The following is a 23,057-nucleotide window of genomic DNA, read 5'->3' as shown; positions in this document are numbered from 1 at the left end:
GAGATGGATTGGCCAAGTGGTGTCAATGGGCTGAAGCATGGCAACAATTGTGAGGTTGGCCCAGGACCGGGCAGTGGTAAGTTCTGTTGTGCATAGGGTCGCTATGAGTTGGTACTGACTTGATGGCACCTAACAACAACAACAGAAACTGTATGTTTATACATGTATCTCAACGTGACATTTAGCATGTAAAATCGTAGGATATACATTTTGGAAAAGAGGAAACAGGTTCAGAAAGTGAAGAGACGTGCCTGGGGAGCAGTAAGGGTTCCTCGTGTATCAATTTAGCAGGACAGTGGCTCCCAGCCGGCTGGCCAATCACCGTCTGGCTGCTATCATGGAGAGCTGCAGGAGATGAAATCAGTGGGCAGGGAGGAGAGCAGACCTCCTTCCATGCCAGCTAACTCAATCCATTGTTATGCCAACGTAAGGTAGGTGCTAGCCCCAGTCACGGCTGGGTTAGAGAGAGACCAGAACAGGCACACTCAACAAGGAATGCCCAGGCTCACTGGTCGGCGCTAGGAGAGAGAGAGAGAGGCTCACAGATGGAACTGCCCCTGACTTGCACTGAAGGCTTCCAGAGGATAAGAACATAAATGTCTGTTCTTGAGCAGTATTTGTGTTACAGCAGCACCAGGTAATGAGGATAGAATCTAAATGGCCAGTCTCAAGATGACAAGACAACTGTACTTTCCTCAGGCCTGGGGAGGGTGTGTATAAAAGAATCTGATGCAACAAGACCACGGATGAAAGACTGAAATTAGAAGCACAGCCCCAGGGTAGTTCAGATGAAGACTTGAAAACAGGAAGGCAGCTCTGTGCAGCAGGCTCAGGCCCGAAACCCTGGCACTGCCTGACACACACCATAGAACCCTGGCGCCACCTCCTTTTCGTCCCTTTCTCTCACTGCTTGAGGTGCCCTCTCCTCTTGGCTCCATAGTCATCTGAGGCTACCAACCCTCACTCAACCACAGCATCTGGAAACAGTCACTATCTTGGCTAAGGCTAAACTGGATCTAACTCAAGGGTCTGACCCAAGTGCTGGAAATCCAAAGTCAGAATCAGAGCAGCCAGGAAATCGTCCAAGTCTGCCTCTTTTCTGAACTAGCTGGTATGATGTTCAAAGCCCCTCTACCAGACTGCTGGTAGAGTCTGAGCCTATACCTTAAGGTAAGGGAAATGCGACTAGCAAAGTAGACTGCTTAGGCCTTTGAGGCCTGTAAGAGCTGGAAGACCTTGGGCACACTAGCCACCCCTTTGAACCGTAGCGCCCTCATTTACAAATTAAGGTTAATGACAGACTATCTGTGGTTACACAGAAAAATGTATATAAAACACTTGGCACCATCCCAGACACACAGGAAGCCTCAGTGCACATCAAACAAGAAGTGGAAAATCAGGACAGAGTTCCCACAGAGACAGACTTCCTTCCCCGCAAAGGAAGGAATCTCAAACTTCCAGAGTGACATCTGAGATCGTCCTCCAACCACTGTCACCCTGAGAATCAAGGAAACAAGAAGAAAAATGGGGTCCGCTGCTCTCCTGTTCTGTCAAGGGAGGAGGCATTCCTGTCCGACTTCAGGAAGCACTGGACCCCTCGGCAGGACCAACAAGGCCCAGCATCTGCCATCAGTCCAGTCTCAACACACTCACCTTCATCTTTGTGGTCACCACGTTAACCTCCGTGGGGAGGAACCACGAGTTCTGGCCCCTGTAGTTGGGAGTGAGATCCAGAATGACCCGAATGCCTGAATGGTGGAGGAAGAGTCACTGGAGTGAGGGGAAAGCAGGAACCACACCCCCCCACAAATCTGTTGAGCGTTCCCTATGTATTACTTGGATTTCAACCTTGATAAAACCTATTCCTTTGGAACAAAGATGTGAACAAGGAAAGGTGTTAGAGCCCATAGAGCAGATGTAAGAGAAGGTTGAGCCGTGGGGTCCCAGGTTCCCCACCACCAAATGAGCTCTAATACAAATCTGTAATAAGCTATAAGGCAGTATTTCATTTGGACTGTTCGTTGTTGATTTTAAAAGGATCCACCACTTCAATAAAAGAACCACTGATATAGTAAAAGCCTACAGTTTGCAAATAAGTCCACTGAAACTGCCAAAATTAAAGGAACAACACAATAGGCTGAAACCCTGAGTCACTCAAAGAAACCCCACCTTCCAACCTCACCTCCCCTTCCCCAGTTTCAGCCCCACGAGGAAACCAGACCACCACCTCCTGCCTTTTCTTGGCCAGGGGCCAGCCTTTCTCTCCAGTGGCTGCTTCCTTGAAAACCCCAGGATACCTACTCTTTTTTTTAGCCGACTGCAGGAGACTATCAAAATCCTCCTTGGAGCCCAGAGCGGGGTCAATCTGACCCAAGTTAGTCCCCAACACGTCATCCTTCAGATTGTTGTGAATTGGGCCCAGTACGATGCCCTTCACCTTCAGCGAGCTCAGGTAGTTCAGGTGTCCCTTAAGGTCTGAGAGGGGAAACGGGAAGGCAAATGGGAAGGAGGAATGAAAGGGACCTCCCCCTCCCCCCAGGCCCTTGATTCTCTCCCAGTCCGCGGATGGGAGTGGGGGGAGGGGGAGAGGCTGGGTCACAAGACTTAGAGAAGCTGATGTAAGGCACCCTGCACGTTGCTTCTGAGAGCGGAGAGCAATCTGAGTCAGCACAATAGAGGCGGAAGAGGGGGCAATCAGGGACGGCAGCGTTTCTTTTCAAAGTGAAGAGGGAGGAGGATTAAACCCGAGGCGCACTAACCTGCTAACTTGCCCCCTTCGCCGGGCAGGAAAGCCTGAATGTCGGCGATTCGGTAGAGGGCACCCTTGTGCCACCATCTCTGTATGGGCAGCTCGCGGCAGCGTGGTGCCTGTACGATGATGACCACGGCGCCCGCCAGCATGCCCAGCCAACCGAGCCAGAAGAGCACCAGCAGTGCCCAGCGGGTGCGCACCCAGCCGGGGCTGCCCGCCACCTTCAGCAGCTCCTCCTTGGACAGGCCCGTGAACTTAGCCGCGGCTGTCTCCTCATCGTCGGCCACCTTGATCTTCACCAGACCGTTTTTCTCGGCGCCTCCGGACACGGCCATGGCCACGGCCGCCCCCGAAGCGGCGTTCATCGGCTGCTTCTCCGGTTCCAACTCGTTCAGCTCCACCTCCTTCAGGTCCACCTCGGCGTCGTGGCTCATGGTGCCTGCGGAACCTACAATGAGAGCAGTAGTCTGCACTCGGCTGCTGCCTCAGGTCCTGACCTTCTGATCCTAGACAATTCTCTAGACAGGGCCCCAGCCTACTAGACGCGGCCGCTTCCGCTACGAGGATCTCCGGACTGCCGAGGGCGCCTGGGAAAGTGACGAGGGAGCCCCGCCCCGGCCGCCCCGCCCCTTAAGGAGGACCCTCTAGGGAGGTAGTGGAGTTAATGGAGTGCAGAAAGGGGAATAAGAGTGGGAATGCGTTTGCATGGTTAATATTCCATCTCCAACCTGTCTACCCACCCCCTAAGGCAACTCGGAGCGCGACATGCTGCGCCGCCGGGCTCAGCGCAGGCAGCCACCTTTAAGTGGACGGAGTCTGTGATTACCCGCCCGCCCGTTCGGGGAACCCCGACGCCAGAAAGTCAGGGTGAGAATGGGGAAATCCAGCAGCGTCCCTGCCCTCTCTGCAAGGGTGACTTCCCCGACTCCGGACACTTTCCACCTTGTCAGATGCATTCTCTGAGCCAGCCAAAGCCTACATCTTTCCTTTCGCAACCAGGGATTTGGCATTGGGTCTGCGCTTCCCCTTAGGGCTTACTCCCACTCAATTTTTACTTCAACTAATTCATCACGCAACAAGTATTTATTGTTCGCCCACTACAGGACTCTCTGCTCATTGATTCTATTGAATTCTCTAATCCAGTCTTCCCCATGCTGTTTTAAAATTAATCTGTCTGGACAGGAGGGAGGGTTGAGGCTGACACCCCCCACTTACCCTACCCCACGCACAGTTTCTGGCACCAGGATGTCGAGCTACAGGGAATCAGCCATCCAAAAGAGCCAGAAGAGACTGATGGACAACCTCCAGAAGACGGAGCTGGAGCAAACGTTCCAGAGCTGGGCTTCAGCTAAATGCACTCTATTTTCCTAGGATGGACACCCCCACACCCACCCTGAAGAGCCTCTCACAAGTAACCCACTGTGGTGGCTTGAGTTTTGTAATGTTGGAAGCTTTGCCACAAGTATTTCAAACATCAGCAGGGTCATCCAAGTGGACAGATTACAGTGGAGTGGAGCTACCAGACTAGGAATCCTTTATGAAATGAAGACCCCATGGAGCATAACAGTACTGTCCAATATGGTGTTGGAAGAGGCCCCTAGGTTGTAAAACTCCTAACAAGGGACTCAAACATACCAACTGTCTGGAGCGGTGCCGGCCCAGGGTTCATTCTGTTCTGTTAGACTGCCAGGAGTGGGAACCCACTCCACGGTAGAACCAACCTCCCAATCACTGACTAGGCCAGGCTTTGAGGAGCTCTGGTAGCGTAGTGGCTGCTGCCAGCTGTTCCCTGGGGAAAAGATGAGGCTTTCTTGCTCCCATAAAGATTTACAGCCTCGGAAACTCTGCACAAAGTCACTATGAGTCGGAACCGACTCCATGGCACATAACAACATGCACTTCGCAAAGGTCCTCGGATAGATGGTAAATGGGACAAAGTTCATGGTGGGTGCTCACCAGACATGAGCACTGTGATTGATGTGCCAACACTCTGAGGAACTTCTTGTCCCTGAGCTGAGCCAGCTGGGTAACCTTCAGAGAAGAGCTGAGGATATAAGCTCCACCTCCCTCGACCTGGGCTGGAAGCCAGGATGGCTGTATACTCCCCAGGAAGAAGAAGCCAAGATCTGCAGTCATGGCAGAGAGACAGGGGTGCCACAGGAGGGCCAACGGGGTGAAAAGGTTCATCCTCTGCCATTCTCCTCCAGCCTCCAAGGCCAGTACTCCCCCCATCACCAAAGTTGGAACCAACTCCTCAGAGACAGGAGGCCAATGGCAGAAATTAGGGTTCAGATCAGTACTCAAAGATGATAAGCGGTCCAAGGTGCCTGCCTGGGCATGTCAGATAAGAAGTGCCAACCAAGGTCTCTGAACAGACTTTATCCCCAGCAAGTCCGTCCAGGTTGAAACTGTGGCCTCAGCAGCTCTCTGGAGAGACCCACATTACATACAGCCCCTAGGAGCAGGACTTGGCACTCACATTCAGATGGATGACACCAATTCCTGCAGAAAGAAGCAGACAGCTTACCTCCCCCACCATCTCCTACCAGTCTCACACACACCAGGCTGGCTCACCTCTTCCCCTTCTTCCTCTTCTACCACTCTCCAGCGCAAATCCCTCCTCATTCCAGAGAGGCTGAAATGACACTCTTTCCCAACTTCCCTGATAGAATGACTTTTCCTCTGCTGTGTAGCCATCTCTGCTAAAATTCCTGTCCCATTCGGTTATTACACTTCCTTCTGGGTATCTGTTAACATCCCAAGACAGGGGGCAGAGGCCACGTGCAAGCTGTCAATAGACCTGCCTGCTCAGAGGGAGCATACAGTAGGCACTTATCCATGATTACCAATTAAACCCGAGTAGTTAGTGGTGCAAGCTCACCAGCTGCTCCTCGGAAACCCTCCCTATACAGGGTCGCTATGGGTCGGAATTGACTCGACGGCACTTAACAACAACACCTCCCTTCTGGTAGTGTAGTGGTTATGAATCGGGCTGTGAACCGCAAGGTCAGCAGTTCGAAACTACCAGCTGCTCCGCGGGACAAAGATGAGGCTTTCTGCTCCCATAAAGATTTACAGCCTCGGAAACCCTGTACAGGGTTGCTGTGAGTCAGAACGGACTCCATTCCTTGACAGATAACAACCTCCCTTCCTAGAAACAGCTACAGAAGCATGTGAAGATGAAAGGGTTTAATCAACACTGTATCAAGCTGAAGATATTTACACACAAGGCTTGTAACTGTTCAACTGAAATAAGCACAATGATAAATCCAGGCGGAAGGGAAAACACTGAGTTTCAACTGCCAACCTTATGGTTAGAAATTCAGTAGTTATCCTACAATGCCAAACCAGTCCTCAGAAACCCTGTACACGGTCGCTGTGAATCCAAACCCACTTGATGGCACATAACAACAACTATTGTAAAAAGCCAAGAAATGGTTTTCACACTAAAAGAAACATTCTTTGATAGTTACTAGGGCTGGGAAGGCTAGTGTGGCTCTGTGGGATAAGCACTGGACCCCATGTTGGTTTGAACTGCAAATTCAGCAGTTCATACTCACCAGCCACTCCTAGGAAACCCTATACAGGGTCACTATGAGTCAGAAGCAACCCTAGGACACTTACCAAGGCTGGGAGAGAAAGGAAGGTGAATTACTAACTAGAGGGTAAACCCTAAACTCAGTGCCATCAAATCAATTCTGATTTATAGCGACCCTGCAAAATTCAGTACAAATGCTCCTTAGGGTTTCCGAGACTATAAATCTCATGTTTTTCCCAAGGAGCAGCTGATGGACTTGAAGTCCCAACCTTCCAGTTAGCAGCACAATATTTAACCGGATGCCCCTCCAGAGCACCGTAATTAGGTTGAAGGGGACAGCAACCCACAATTAAGAGAGAGGTCAGCACAACATGATGGAAGCCCACTGGAAAGCCTGCAAGAGTTACAGGGCAACAGAACACCGTTACAGACACAACCCTACCACACCAGTGATCTATACAAGTGGCTGCACGCGTGGACACACAAGCTGAAGCGGTGGGACAGTACCTATGACTAGACAAGGAGGTTTCAAAAGTTTGTGGAAAGATTCCATCTTTTTTTTTTCCTTCCATAATTGAACTTTGTATTTTATGTACAAGTATTGGCATTGTTTCTTTTTGGAGTAGATGTCTTGGATAATTCCAAAGAGGATCACTTAGTTGCAACTTGATGAAGCCTGTGGATTTCCGGATCAGACCACACTCATCTGGAGTGTAGCTCCCTTAATACTGCTGGTGACCCAGCTGCTTTGAGGGACACATTAACTTTTCATTCCACCTCTATTTTTCCATGAACTTTTTGAAGCCTCCTTGTACATGGTTTGAACAGAGATATTGCTACATATTTATCTATGCTGCAAATATATCCATGAACATGGCAGAGCACACAGGGGGAAAAGCTAAGACCGTTTCTTAGTTATAACCAAACACCAGAGGGGCTTAGTCATTGGGCCTGGGGCTCAGGACTACTGAATCAGAAGACACCATGGTCAATTGGCGTTAACACAGACCCCAAGACAATGTTCTGCATCCCACTTTGGTAAGTAGTAACTGGGGTCTGAAAACCCTGTAAGTAGCCATCTTAGGTACAACTATGCTTAGTAAAGTGGAGGGTCAGAGAAAAAGAGGAAGACGCCCCCAAGGAGATGGATTGGCACACTGGCAGCAGCTATATAGATTGAAGCATAGCAACAATTTTGAGGTTGGCAAAGGACCAGACAGTGTTTCACTCTGTTGTGCATCGGGTCGCCGTGAGTCGGTACCAACTCAATGGGCCCTAACAATAAGAAGTTACAATTATTGGTCTCTCCCAGTCCGGAGCAAAGAAGGGTGAAAAAAACCAAACATGTATGGAAATAATCAGTGCAATGGACCATGCAGCCCTCAGTCCTTATAACACTGAGCCACAAAATACTCGATGGTACCCGGTTATCTCTACCAACTACTCTGAAAGGAAATCACATTAGAAGGTACGGAGTGGGCTGGGAGAAAACTGTGGAACAAAACCCAAAACCATAAAAAAATTAAAATACAAGGCTTAGTGTTCAGGTAGAGGCTGCTGAAACCCCTGAGACTATGGCCCTCAGTCCCCCCTTCAGGACTGGAAACAAACTCACTCTTCAGCCAAACAACAGAAAGGTCTATAAGAGTAACAATAAAAACACTAGTGAGGTACACATACCTAAGGGTAACCAACAATTCACCCAAGGACAAAGTTCAGAAGTGTTAAAAAAATTGTTAACTATAAAAATTTAGATATATATATACACACACACACACACACATATACATGTATCATTGTTCTGTGCCTCTGTTGTTGTTGTTGTTACGTGCCGTCGAGTCGGTTCCGACCCATAGCGACCCTGTACAGGGTTTCCAAGGGTGTAAATCCTTACGGGAGTAGAAAGCCTCATCTTTCTCCCGCAGAGCAGCTGGTAGTTTCGAACCGCTGACCTTTAGGTTCGCAGCCCGATTTGTAACCACTACGCTACCAGAGAGTCAGTTCTAATTCATAGCAACCCCATGCAGAAAGAACAAAACCCCGCCGGGTCCTGTAGGAGCTCCAATGCTGCTCTACTATATCAATCCATCTCCTTGGGGGTCTTCCTCGTTTCCACTGTCTCTACACTTTACCTAGTACGGATGTCCTTCTCCAGGGGACTGGTCCCTTCTCACAACATGTCCAAAGTATGAGAGACGAAGTCTCACCATCCTGGCTTCTACGGAACAATCTGCTTATACTTCTTCCAACACAGATTTAACTGTTCTTCTGGCAGTCCATGGCACTTTTAATATTCTTTTCCAACACCATAAGTCAATTGCAATGATTTCTATCGTCTTCCTTAGTACATTTCTACAGTCTTTCTTAGACTTCCTTATAAAGTCCAACTTTCACATGCATACATGCATATAAGGTGATTGAAGATACCATGGCTGGGTCAGGCACACCTTAGTCCTCAAACTGACATCTTTGCTCCTGAACACTTTGAAGAGGTCTTATACACATATGTTGTTGTTGTTGTTAAGTGCCATCGAGTCGGTTTCGACCCATAGCGACCCTGAACAGGGTTTCCGAGGATGTAAATCTTTATGGGAGCAGATCGCCTCATCTTTCTCCCACGGAGCAGCTGGTAGTTTCGAACTGCTGACCTTGTGGTTCGCATCCGCTACCAGAGCTCCTAGGTGAAGGGTGAGAGGGGATAAAAGCCAAGAAGAGCAAAAGAAACCCTGGACCAAAGGCGTTAATCACCCTCAGGTCTGGAACTGCACTCACTCTCCAGGCTTAATCATCAGCAAACAATAACACTCCTTAGAATCATCATCCAGGTGAGATCAAAAGGAAATTTACCCACTAAAGGTCAGAAGGGTTAGGAGAGGAGAAGAGAAGGAAATGGGAAGGTACAAATGGGATAAAGGATGTCCCACTGCAGGGGATTGCAATCAACGTTGTTGTTATGTGCCTAGAGCCTGTGCATAAGAGAGCCAAACACTGCCCAGTCCTGCACCATCCACACAACTGTTGTTACGATTGAGACCACCACTACCACTGTGCCAAACTACTTCCATGGGGAGGCGCTTCCTCTTTTTACTGATCCTACTTTACCAAGCATGATGTCCTTCTTCAAGGACTGATCCCTCCTGATAATATGTCCAAAGCATGAGACACGTGTTTGCATGTGATATCAATGATATTGTCCAACGATTTTCTACATTCTGTTGGGTCTCCTCTCTTTGGAATGGGTATAAATATGGATCTAAGCAGTTGGCCAGGTAGCTGTCTTCCAAATTTCCTGGAACAGATGAGTGAGCATCTCAATTGATGCACCAGTTTGCTGAAAGATTCTGATTCGTATTCCATTCATTCCTGGAGACTTATATTGTTTACCAATGTCTTCAGTTCACCTTGGACGGCTTCCTTCAGTACCACTGGCTCTTGATCATATGCTACCTCTTGAAATGGTTGAACAGTGACCATTTCTTTTTGGTACAGTGTCTCTTCTTTTGATGCTTTCTGCAGCATTCAATATTTTGCCCACAGACTATTTTGCAAGTCAAAGGTCATTAAGCAGACAGGAAAGAAAGTGTATGTCAAAAGAGACTCTGAAAGTTATTCTTCAAAGAACACCTAAAGAAGACAAAGACAAGTATTGTCATGAAATGTGCAAAGACCTAGAGTTAGAAAACAAAAAAGAAAGAACATTCTCAGCATTTCTCAAGCTGAAAGAACTGAATAAAAAATTCATGCTTCAACTTGCAATATTGAAGAATTCTATGGGCAAAATATTCAATGACTTAAGAAGCATCAAAAGATGGAAGAAATAGTCATTATATATATAAAAAAATTGGTCAACATTTAAACATTCCAGGATGTAGCACATGACCAAGAACTGATGGCATTAAAGGGAAAAGTCCAAGCTGTACTGAAGGTGTTCGTGATAAACAAGTCTCTAGAACTGATACAATAAAACTGAACTGTTTCAGCAAACCAATGTAGTGCTGGAGGCGTGGAGGCGCTCATTCGTCTATGCCAAGACTTTTGGAAGACAGCTACCTGGCCAACCAACTGGAAGAGACCCATATATTTTGTTCTCATTCCAAAGAAAAAAAATGGGGTAATTATCATCACGGAAAACAATTATCATTAATACAATGCAAGTAAAATTTTGCTGAAGATACATTTAAAATTAATTGCAGCAGTACATTGATAGGAAGCTGCTGAAAATTCAAGCCGAATTCAGATGGATCTTGGCTGAAAGCAGAGAATACTAAACAATGTTTTTTGTGTCTTAACGACTACGCAAAGGCATTGGACTGTGTGTACATCATAACAAAGTATGGGTAGCAAAGCAAAGCACTGTGGGCTAAAGCGTCAGACTGCAAAGCCGTCCGAACTGCAAGGTCAGCGGTTCAAGCTCACCAGCTTCTCCTCGGAAATCCTCCTATACAGGGTCTCTATGGGTCGGAATCAACTCAACAGCACTTAATGACAAGAACAATTTGTTTATGTGATCCTTTACACAGACCAAGAGGCAGTTGTTCAAACAAAACAAGGGATACTACGCAGCCTAAAATCAGGAAATGTGTCCATCCGAGTTGCAGCCTTTCACCATCCTCGTTCACTCTGCATGCTGAGTAAATAATCTGAAAATCCGGTCTGTATGAAGAACATGGCATCAGCAATCTGCCACATACAGATGACACACCCTTGTTTGCTGGAAGCAAAGAGGACTTGAAGCACTAGCTGATGAAAATCAAAAAACACAGACCTCAGTATGGATATTAAGAAAACAAAAACCCTTCACAACAGTTAAGACTGAAGTTGCCAAGTATTTTATTTTACCTGAGTCCACAATCAAGGCTCACGGAAGCAGCCATCAAGAAATTTGAATGACATATTACACTGGGCCAATCTGGTAAATGAGACCTCTTTAAAGTTTTAAAAAGCAAAGATGTCACTGCAGATTAATGTGCACTTGACCCAAAGCCATCGTATTTTTAATCACTTCAAATGCATGTAAAGCTGGTGTTGGCGAAGATTACTGAAAGTACCATGGACTGCCAGAACAGATTTGTCTTGGCAGCACAGCCAGCATGCTCCTTAGATGGGAAGATGGTGAAACATCATCTCCCATGTACTTTGGACATGGTATCAGGTAAACGACATCATGCGTGGTAAAGTAGAGTCAGTGAAAAAGAGGAAGATCCCTGAACAAAATGGACTGACACCGTGGCAGTAACAAGGGGCTCAAAGAACAATTGTGAGGCCGACACAGGACCCGACCGACCGGGGTTCCCTCTGTTGTGCACAGGAGTCGCTATGAGTCAGCACCAATGCAACACCACCTAACAACAACGAACACTTCTGAAACTATCATAAACCGGCAACTTCTATTTAATTGTTTCTTAGTTTCAACTGACGTTTACATATTAAATCTTACATCCAGCTGCCTTGCAAAAGCCTATTAGTTCGAATCATTTATCTGTAGTTTAGGGGGAGTTTTCTATGTAAATGAGCATGTCCTCTATTAATTATTTTCTCCTTTCCAAACCATATGCTTCCAATGTGTTTCCTGAATCTTACTACGTTGCAATGTGTTTACGAATCTTACAGCACTGCACATCTTCTCTGGATGCTCTCAGTCCCTCAAGGAACCCATTCTTCACCTGTTCCAATGAACTCCAAGCCTATATTTTCAGCCCTTATTGCTCACCTTCAATCGGATGCATATTCCTAACTATACAAAATGATTCTCATTCTCTTGTCATCTTGCAAGACCGGCAGCTGCCTTACTTCAAATCTTACAACTCAGTCAGTGACATCGTGATTTTTCCAGTTTTCTAGAGAAAGACCCCCAGTGAGATGGATTGGCAAAGTGGCAACATCAACGGGCTCAAGCGTGGCAGCAATAGTGAGGTTGGCCCGGGATCGGGCAGTGTTTCCTTCTGCTGTGCACAAGGTCACTATGACTCGATGGCACCTACCAACAACAACAACAGTACAGAAGCACTGGGGCAGCTATCTTGGTTCTTACTTCTCCCTTCCCTCCACCACATCCACCTTGCTGCTACACAATTAGCCTGCCCTGACAGTGGCTCCCTCTAAAGAAAAACGGAAACTACCATAGTCCACTCTCACGGATTCTCTAAACCCACGGAAAACGTCCCAAGTCTGGGACTAGAGATGCCCCAGTTCTTGCTCCTGCGTTCAGGATGTCTGCTCTGGTCTTATAAAATGGATAGATAACAAATGCATCTGTGCACAAACCCTATATATTAGAGTTAGGAAATCATCTTGACTATCAGAAAAACTGAACTAGACAATCCAAGTTGCGATGTGTCCAGATCTTGCTTGCATCCGGCTCCCCACCCCCAAATCATCCTCCACGCTACATGAGTTTTTCTAACAAAATATCTGATCAAGGCACACACCACAATCTTAAAGCCTTTCAGTTGATTCCCTCTGTTTTTATACATCTGGGATAATGCACTGGATCGCAAGGTCAGCGGTTCAAACCCATCAGCCGCTCCTTGGAAACCCTATACAGGGTTGTTTTGAGTCTGAATCAAACCAACAAAACTACAACATGATGGAAAAGTGTAGAGAGGTTTGTCCCAAACCCAAACTCGTACCTTATTGCCACACTCACTCTCAACACAATGGCCTTCTTTGAATCCTTGAAAACGTGCCTCAAGCCATAAGGTCTTTGCAACCTTCTCGGGATTTAAACCCTATGGAGATTTAGTGCCACAGAGTATGATTTACTTTAAAAACATTCACATAGGAGGAGAGTGCTCTCATCTTTTTTAACCAACAAGAAACATAATCAAAAGTTTGGTGACCACGGCTTTTTTCTGTCCTTGTTGTGTGACTTCAAGTGGATTCTGGCTCACAGCCACCTAGTAGGACAGGGGAGAACCGATGCGGAGGACTACCAAGGCTGCAGCTCTGAAGACAGCAGATTGTCTGGTCTTGTCTCCCAGGGAGCAGCTGGTGACCTGCTGACCTTTCAGTCAGCAGCCAAGAGCTTAACCAGTGTGCCACCAAGGAGCCTTAGTTCTAGTGCATGCTGTTTAATGCCATCAAGTTGGTTCTGATCTGTATAGGTTTCCACTTTGGGACTGATGGGTTTGAACTGCCAACCTTGTAGTTAGCAGTCCAGTGCTTATCCTACAGTGCCACATCAGAACTCCAAAATAATTACTAGTTGTTGGAATAAGGAGCCTTGGTGGCGTAGTGGGCTAAGCATTTCATTGCTAACTACAAGGTTGTTGTTGTTGTTGTGAAGTGCTGTCGAGTTGGTTCTGACCCATAGCGACCCTGTACAGGGTTTCCAAGGAGCAGCTGGTGAGCTTGAACCGCAGGCTTTGCAGTTCAAAGGCAGTCTGCGCATTAACCCACAGCATCACACCAGGCCATTCACAATGAGTCTGCTCCTGGGAAGACTCAGGCTCAGGAAACCCTGTGGAGCAGTTCTACTCTGCCTGCAAGGTCTGACTAGGAGTCGGATTCAACCCAACAGCAGAGAGTTTGGTCATTAGCTTAGTTCAGGTGTGGTACAGTAGGATGAGCACCGGACTGTTAACCAAAAGGTTGGTCGAACTGACTGAAGACAGTTAACAAGTCTGCCCTTACAACCTCCCACATCTGGGAGATGCTCCCAAACTTCCCCCGGAGAGCTTCCAAACAGAGCACTTCTTCACAATCCAGGAAACTGTTATAACACTTACTACTGTCCTCCAGCAAAGTAAATGTCCTGTCTTCCCCCCATGCACCCCATTAGCATTGTGTCAGTTACAATGCAGAATGACCCTACACAACTGCTCCTTCAGGTTTCTGAGAATGTCAATCTTTACAGGAACAAAAAGCCTCAACTTTCTCCCACGGAGCATTAGTGGGTTTGAACGGTCCACCTTGTGGTTAGTGATCTAGTGTCTAACCCACAGCGCCACCAGACCTCCTGTCCCATCCTCCCTTCCAGCAAAACACATGGTTGGTTCATTTCTCTCCTCCACTAACCGAAGCAGTACTGCCTGCTGCCACATGGGGGCAGGGTTGCTCCATGAGCGCCTTCTCCAGACTTAGGAGACTGTAAATTGGGAAAAGATTTGAAATTTTATACGAACTTAAAAAAGAGTCCTGTGGAGCCCTGATGTGACGCTGGACTGCAAAGTTGTTAGTTCAAGCTCATCAGTAGCTCCCTGGAAACCTTGCATAGGGCCGCTATATGTTGGAACTGATTCCACAGCACTTGACAACAATAAAGGAATCCCAGACCCCCAACGAGATGGATTGGCCAAGTGGCAGCATCGATGGACTCAAGTGTGGCTACAATAGTGAGGTGGGCTCAGGATCAGGCAGTGTTTCATTCTGCTGTGCATAAGGTCGCAACAAGTGTGGCGCTGTGGGTTAAGGTGCCACACTGCAAAGCCAGTAGGTCAAGCTCACCAGCCACTCCTCGGAAACCCTATACAGGGTGGCTATGGTCGAACCGACTCGACAGCACTTAAAAGCAACAGTGTGACGCTGTAGGAAAAGTACTTGACTGCTAACCACAGGTCAAAGGTTCAAATCTACCAGCTGCTCCTTGGAAACTCTATACAGGGTCGCTATGAGTCAGAATTGACTCAATGGCACTTCACAACAACAATAAATATATGATGGTTTGAATGTCTCTGGGTGTTGCAAACAGTAATTTGAACCCACCTGGGGGTACCAAATGGAGCTCTGGTAGTGTAGTGGTTACGAATCGATCTGCAAACCTTAAGGTCAGCAGTTCGAAACTACCAGCTGCTCCGCGGAAGAAAGATGAGGCTTTCTGTTACTTTAAAGATTTACAGCCTTGGAAACCCTGTACAGGGTCGCTGAGTCAGAACCAACTCCACGGCACATAACAACAAGGGGTGCCAACGGAGTCCTGGTGTGGCGCTGTGGGTTAATGCACCAGACTGCTAAGCTGTTTGAACTTCAAGGTCAGCAGTTCAAACTCACCAGTTGCTCCTCGGAAACCCTATACAGGGTTGCTATGGGTCGGAACCAATTCGATGGCACTTAACAGCAACAACAGCGGTGCCAACAGCAGCCTAGCCACCAGCTTCACTAAAGACTGTTGTTCAGTGCCATCGAGTCAATTCTGACTCACGTGACCCCATACAGGGTTTCTGATGAGTGGCTGCTAAGTTAGAACCACTGACTTCGTGGTCCAGTGCCACACCAGGACACCCAATAAAGATAGTTGCTGTTGTTGGTAAATGATGGTAGTCAGTTCCGACCCACAGCAACCCTGTACAGGGTTTTCCTGAAAGCTCCTGGTGAGCCTGAACCGCTGACCCTGTGGTTCAGTGCATTATCCTGCAGTGCCACCAGGAAAGATCACAGCCAAGAAAAAACCCTATGGAGCAGTTCCATCCAGCACCATGGCTCTGAAAGGATTCAGCTGCAGTGTTTAAACTCTGGAAGATCCTGGCCGGCAGCTTTACTAAGCTCTGTTTTGTAGAAATGTAGAAGTGCTGGCGCCAGCCACTGATAAGCAGAGCTTGTTTCTCAGGAATGAAGAACAGCGGGGACCCAGTACTGAGCAACTCCCAAAACTCTGCCCAGAGGCCATAGATGACCTCTGGGGCCAAGGAATGGGCAGGGTCTTTAATCAACCTAGCAGTCGCCATAAGTAGATTAAGTTTGATTTTGGACGCCCTTGCGTCTCAAAAACAGTTAAGCACTAAACTATTTATCTAAGGGTTGACGGATTGAAAACCCACCAGAGGTGCCTTGGAAGAAAGTCGGGTGATCTATTTCCAAAAGATCACAAGCTTGAACACCCTCTGGAGCAGTTTCTACCCAGCACACACTGGGTGTCTAAGAGTCGGAGTATCGCTGTTATCCTGCCGGTGTTGAGCGGCTGGTGAGCTCGAACTGCCGACCTTGAGGTTCAAACCGACCTTGCGGCCCAGCGCTTTAATCCACCGCTACTTAATGGCAAATGGGTTGGTTTTTGTTTTTAAAATAACTGAGCTCACTTAACAACAGCAATTTTCTGTCTAGTATTGCTATTCAATGATTTACACAGATTTGCTCTAGACCTCTAGGATTTTATTTGGAAGGAGGGAGTGGTGGTAAGGAAATTTCAGGGAGCGAGGGCTCTTAAAAGGCTACATAGATTACTCTTTTTTTCCCCTCGGCTTAAGTAACCTCATCTATAAAAGGGGTCGTTGTCGCTCCTCTCTGTTAAGATTGGGAGGATTCATTCATTTAGTGCACTTAGAGAGCAACAGCGGGACATCGATGACCAGCCAAAAACTCAGACCCGCGGTCGCCTCACTTCCCCGTGATAGCCTCCCTTCCGTCCAAGCCGGCCCAGTACCTGAGTCGCCCCCCGCGCTAGGACACTGGTCAGCTGGTCTGGTAAGTTCTACGGGCGGCGGGCGTGGAGCCGAGACGACATCGGCCGACGACTCAGGAGGAGCGGGGTCCATGGAGGAACACTGCCCACAGGAATCCAAGGTGTGTGGAGAAAAGGGGGCCTCAGGACTGGGTGTGGGAGGCAGGTGACTGTGAGCCAGGAGGAGCCTGAATCCAGAGAGGGGGGATGCTTCTGCGTTCCAATCATTCTAGGAGTGGGCGTGGGCGGATGCCACCGCAATGCGCACTGGCGCGCTCCCCAAGGACGCATGCGCGATTTCCCGCCCCAATTTCAGGGAGTACTCGCTCCGCCCTCCGTCTCCTGGACAGTCTTTACCCACAACTCCCCGGCCCTGTACGTCATCTCCTTACACGCGTGCGTCGTTCACAGTCCCGCCCTAAATCCCGTGAGCCTCTGCGAAGCATTATTTAAGTGTCTTGCTGTGAGCTCATCGGCCTCATTTTTGCCAGGCTTTCGGTAAGTTTCTGTCGTCTTGTTTTCACCCGCTTCTTGGGATCTGGGGGACTAGGCCTTGGTACTGTGTTGCATGTACTTGGGGGGGCGTGGGTACGGGGTCGCTTTCCCGCATGGCCGCGCGGCACGGCGGGACTTTGTCAAGGACAGAATGGCCGTGTCGCCATGCCGGGGTCCTTTCCGTGATGAGGACATTCTCACAGACCTGTACTGAGCATTGTGAGGACAAACCTAACTCTGAGAAGATGGGCCCCGCACGCTGTCTTCTCCAGGGGAAAAGCGTATCCAAAATACTTGCTAACCGGTCGCTTTTCTGTTTGCAGGGCGTGTATAAAGGCGGAAGAATCGGAAAGAAAGCTGTTTGGAGTGAGTGGTTTCGGCCCTCTTTTACCGCTTCCATAATCGTTGATTAAATGTATGAGCTACGGGTGTGCTATGAGGATGATCCCCTGTTGAACTCTCTCTTTCTGATGGCTTAGTGGCGACCACGTTAAACCTCTGAGTAGCGCCCCTTGGACAGTTCTATGCTCATCCATGCACTCTAAAGGCAGTTAATTGGTTTGTTTTGTTGTTTTTTTTAAAGCTGTTCCGATCCATAGAGCTTGTTGGTTGGAGAATGGAACGAGACATCTCGCTTACACTTAACTCTGCTATGGAGCTGCTCTGCAGATCCCGCATTGCGCTGATGCATCAGGTGGGGATCTGATGATAGTTTCTATGGGGAGAGGAGAATTGGCTTTTTCGAATTGCACCGACCACTACCCATGATGATTAAAAGACAAGCATATGACTGAATTTAAACGATTGATGTCGCCTTTCTACTGAGAAGTGGATCTGGCTTCTCGGATTTAAATGGTTCTTCTTGGCTGCTACTAACATTAATCCTCTTTGCAGCATCTTCCCACGGATCCTCATGAATCCGCGTGCTTCCCAGAGTGACTGCAGGTAATTGTCCAAATGGAGAGCAGTTGACATCCTTTGGGTGGGGGGTGATACCTCCATCACTGTCAGATGATTTGAATTGATAATGCTGATCCTCTGTGAGGTGTGACCATTAATAGCATGTTAGAGTTCTGATGGCAGTTGATAGTCCTGAAGAAATTTGTTTGGCCTTCAGGTTTTTTGTTGATTTTTAAATAACTTCTCCCTTTTCGCAGGTAGATCAGATGATGCTGTGCTCCTGTTTTAGGTAAGCTGTTTCAGATCCTTATATCATTTATGAGGTGCGTGTGTCAGTCTTTGGCTTTATGTAGTGTGGCTATGAACCAACTTGGAGAGGATGAGAGCTTTTTCTTAAGGAAATGGTTGAGATACACACAATGCCTATATTATTGGCTGAGATTTGTTAGTTTTGGTGTATCATTAACCATAACTAGAATCACTTTGGGTGGGGGGGTTTTAGATAGTTTCCTAATTAAAATTTTCCATTTTAGAGGCAACTGGGGCCTGCCAGTGAAAAGCTTCCCAAGTTAACAAGGTTAGTTGACTTTCTTATTTTATTGTCTTTAAATCTAGTCACGTGACTTAGGCCAGTTAGGTAGTTTCTGTGATGATTCAAACTAGCTCACTATGACATATAATGAAAACATGAACATCTGAGAAACTAGCCAAGATAGATAGATGAGGATATACCACATGTAAGCAACAATTTTCTAACCCACAGCTTTGTGTCCTTTCCTTAGATACTGCTAACAGCTGCTCACAGGTGAGCCATTTCAACATGTTGTTAACTGCATGTAGTCTAAGGTGGGGAAAGGGCCTTCCATATGATGACTGACTGGAATCTCGTTCGGCTGATGAATTGCTGTTGAGACTCAGGAAATCTGATTGTCTACAAAGTGCTTAGGAATATCTCATTTTAGGGTGATCATGTTACTAACAGTCTCTTTTTCATTGCAGGTAACATTTTTGCCTGGCACCACCCCAGTAGTGATTTTTGAGGTGAGTGCCTTAGGCAAAACTTGTTATATGACAATCAGGTCTGAATTTTGCTGTGTAGACTACCATCTTAGCCCAGACTCTTTTGTAAATTGGCTATGGCTGTTCACATGATGAGTTGAATACCGCCCCAGTCTGAGAACTGTGACTGAAAGGTATTTCTGAGCTGAGCTTGCCTTGCCAGTGAGAAGTGGGGTTTGCTGTGATTGAAACCACAGTATATTCCAGGATACCTTTTCTCTGAGCAGCAGGAGCTTAAGGGCTAACTGAGGAACTCTTTTCTGCAGAGTCATTGAAAGTTGTATAATGTGGGAAGCACTGGACATCTGAACCAGCTCAGCTGTACTTAACACAGTCTGAGGTTAAAGGTGAGTTACACATGTGTTTAAGTTGAGCTGGGCCAAGTTCAATTAGATCCCAATGAGGAAACATTCACATGTCTTACCCCTTGTCCTAGCCCCAGAGCCTGAAAAGGTGAACCCACTGGGGCTGGCTGGGGGAGGAGAGGAGAGCTTGTTCCAGAAGGAACTGTCTGAGGGATCCAGAAGGGTTTTTAAGTAACATGAGACAGGATGAGTAAGCACTTCATAAATTAGTTCTTTGTTCCCCAGGTATAAGAAAACAGTGAAGATCCACATGGAGTTAGCATTCATCTACAAGCATGAACAGAGAAGCCTTTGTGGATGTTACTGCTTTGTTGACTTTTGTAGGAACCAAAGTCTTGTGCAATAAGGAAATGGCATGTATGCATTCTGTTGTCTGTAAATAAAATCTTTATGCTAACCTAGAATGTGGCTTTAGTTTTTTTTGTTTGTTTTTAGTGTAGCTTGGCAATTTGCCTGAGGGCTCTGCTACCTTGTGGGGCCTATTGGTTAATACACTGGACTGCAAAGTCAACTTGAGCCTCGAGGCCAGGGATTCAAGCTCACCAGCTGCTCCTCAGAAACCCTGTACAGGGTCACTATGGGTCAGAACCCTATGGGTCAGCATGGCATTTAACAATACTATAGCCCAAAGAACATTTAAGCATTTTGTTATGAGAGCAAGCAGTAAAAATTGGTAGTTTAGAACTACTGAGGTTATATGACCCGCTGGAACCTAACCTCACTGTAAGTGCTCAAAAGAGCTGACAATTAGGCCTAGCAGCCATCCACAGGAGAAAATGTCATTTCCTTAACGATTTAGTCTTGAGAACCCAAAGGGGCAGTGAACTTGGTTTTAGAGGAACTGGAAGCATATGTGGACCCTCTGGATGGGTTAGAACTACCAACTTTTCCCTTAACTGAGTGCCTAGCCATTGTGCCACTCCAACATCTGTTAGCATCTGACTCAGCGACCCTGGAGTTCAGACCACCTTGAGGTTGTATGCTTAATCCTGTGGAGCCACGCTAGGAATTTATATAATAGGATTTCCAGACAGTGTGGAGCCTCACTGCAACCTTGGTATGAGGTTAACAGCCAACACCCAGCAGTTGTCAGTTTCCAAAAGCAGGTGGCAGGTTTGAACTGCTGACATGCAGTTACCAGTGCAGTGCTTATCCTATGGTGTCAAAACAGCTCTATGGGCTGTTTATGCCAACAGGTGGAAGAAATGCTAGTAGGATGCTGAGGGGAACAGGGGAGAGCATGGACTATAATGACAGACTTGGCTTCTCATGTCCCACTACATCATTCAGCCTCTTATTAGGGACACTCAGTAAGCTGCTGAGTCCCTCCCCAGATCTAGTCATGTGCCTTGCTTGTTTGTTGATTACTGTTTGTCTACATGATAGTGGACATTTTTTTGTGTGTTTGAAATCACATCTGTGGGAATGGAGACTATCACTCTCAGACAGCCATTATTGAATCCTACAGGGAGGGTTAAAAATTCACTTACCTGCTGCTGAGTTCTGGGAAACACTGCAAAGGCTGGAAACAACTCAAGGTAGGCCGCCTTGTTTACCTGTAAACACTCTCCAAGCTCCCATTCTTTGCCTCATCACTGACTACCTGAACTGCTCACCCTACTGTTTGATGAGAACAAAATGCTTATGAATCAAACCTTGGTTAAATTGAAGGATTCTACCAACTTCAGCAAGGAGCTCTGGCAGTGTAGTGGTTATGAATCGTAAGGTCAGCAGTTTGAAACTACCAGCAGCTCTGCAGGAGAAAGATGAGGCTTTCTGCCCCTGTAAAGATTTACAGCCTTAGAAACCCTGTTCAGGGTGGCTATGGGTCAGAAGTGACTCGACAGCACTTAACAACAAACCAAATTCAGCAGTTTGACAAGCATGTAATCAATGCACTGATAGCTAATGATTGAAATGCAAACGTTGGAAACAAGGATCAGTAGTTGGAAAATCTGAAGTTGGTGATAGAAATGTCACAGGAAATCGCATGATAGAATTTTGCAAGACCAAGGACTTACAGTTTTTAAACAACATAAATGTCAACTATAACATGGACCTCATCAGATAGACTACACAGGAATCAAACTGACTACACCTTTAGGAAGAGATAATAGATAAGTTGAATATCATCAGTCAAAACAAAGCCCAGGTACACACAAACAACCAAACTGCAAAAACTGTACGAATAATAGAAGGTAAAATAAATTGGGACATACTAAAAATTAGAAACTTAACGTGCATCAAAAGACTTCACCAAGAAAGCAAAACGGGGCCCACAGAATGAAAAAAACTTTGTTGCAATGACGTTCAACGGACTCATTTCTAAAATATATAGGAAACTACAACCCCTCTACAAGAAAAAGACAAATAACCCAATTAAATAATGGGCACAGGACATGAACAGACACTTTACCAAGGAAGACATTCAGGAAGCCAACAAACATGAAGAAATACCCACAATCATTAGCCATTGTTATTAGGTGCCATAGAGTCGGTACCTACTCAGTGACCCTATGCACAACAGAATGAAACACTGCCCCATTCTGGGCCAGTCTCACAATTGTTGCCACACTTGAGCCCATTGATGCTGCGACTTAGGCAATCCATATCACTGGGGGTCTTTCTCTTTTTCTCTGACTTTCCACCTTACCAAACATGATACCCTTTTCCAGTGACTGGTTCCTCCTGACAATATGTCCGAAGTATGAGAGACGAAGTCTGGCCATCCTGGACTCCAAGGAGCACTATGGCTGCAATTCTTCCAACACAGATCTGTTGGTTCTATGGACAGCCCATGGCACTTTCAATATTCTCCTCCAACACTATAACTCAAAAGCGTCACTTCTTCTACGATCTTCCTTATTCACTGTCCAGCTTTCACATCCATATGAGGTTACTGAAAATACCATGGATTGGGTCAGGCTCACCTTAGTCCTCAAGCTAACTTCTTTGCTCTTCAACACTTTACAAAGGTCTTGTGCAGCAGATTTGCCTAATGCAATGTCGTTTGATTTCTTGACTGCTACTTCCTTCGAGCAGCAGCGAGACGTGTAGTGTGAAGCTCCAACAACAACACGGAATACTGGGCCACAAGGCTGTTAAACTGCAAGTTGCGGAAAGCCTCATCTCTCTCAGGTGGAGGGCCTGGAGGATTTGAGCTGCTGACTACGAGGTTCGCAACCAGGTTTTTTTGTTTGTTTGTTTGTTTGTTTGTTTGTTTGTTTGTTTGTTTGTTTGTTTGTTTGTTTTTTTAACCACTATACTACCAGGCCTTCCTTGAAGATGGCGGATCAGGTAGATGTGTAGTGAGTAGCTCGGTCAACAACAACACGGAATACCGGGTCAAGAGGACTCATGGGTTGGTGTTGGAACTCTGTAACAAATATAAAGGTATGTTTGGAGGTTCAGAGTGTTTATAGCTGGGGAATTTGCAGGAGAATCCAGAAATTATTTTCTGGATCAAGACACTCAGCTGTTCCAGGAGCCGCCATCTTGAGAAAACTTATCTTGATTGTACCAGGATTGATAGGATTAGGAGAGAACATCTTGATTGTATCTTGATTATATCTT

General features: G+C 46.8%; 1 protein-coding gene across 1 annotated transcript in view; it reads right to left on the bottom strand.

Moving 5' to 3' along the window:
* SLC3A2 (solute carrier family 3 (amino acid transporter heavy chain), member 2) overlaps nucleotides 1–16,759 on the bottom strand; it is a 21,078-nt gene extending 4,319 nt beyond the window's left edge. The window contains exons 1-4 of the mRNA XM_006875029.1: nucleotides 16,648–16,759; nucleotides 2,760–3,191; nucleotides 2,302–2,475; nucleotides 1,654–1,748 (exon numbers count right to left, since the gene is read on the bottom strand). Coding sequence (XP_006875091.1) covers nucleotides 1,654–1,748; nucleotides 2,302–2,475; nucleotides 2,760–3,191; nucleotides 16,648–16,759 — 813 coding nt within the window. The remainder of the gene's footprint in view (nucleotides 1–1,653; nucleotides 1,749–2,301; nucleotides 2,476–2,759; nucleotides 3,192–16,647) is intronic.
* Nucleotides 16,760–23,057: the final 6,298 nt, after the last annotated feature.

Source organism: Chrysochloris asiatica, unplaced genomic scaffold (assembly GCF_000296735.1).
Source record: "Chrysochloris asiatica unplaced genomic scaffold, ChrAsi1.0 scaffold00310, whole genome shotgun sequence".
NCBI classification, from domain to species: Eukaryota; Metazoa; Chordata; class Mammalia; order Afrosoricida; family Chrysochloridae; genus Chrysochloris; species Chrysochloris asiatica.
Note: the sequence above shows the minus strand (reverse complement) of the source record. Positions and strands in the feature narration are given on the sequence as shown.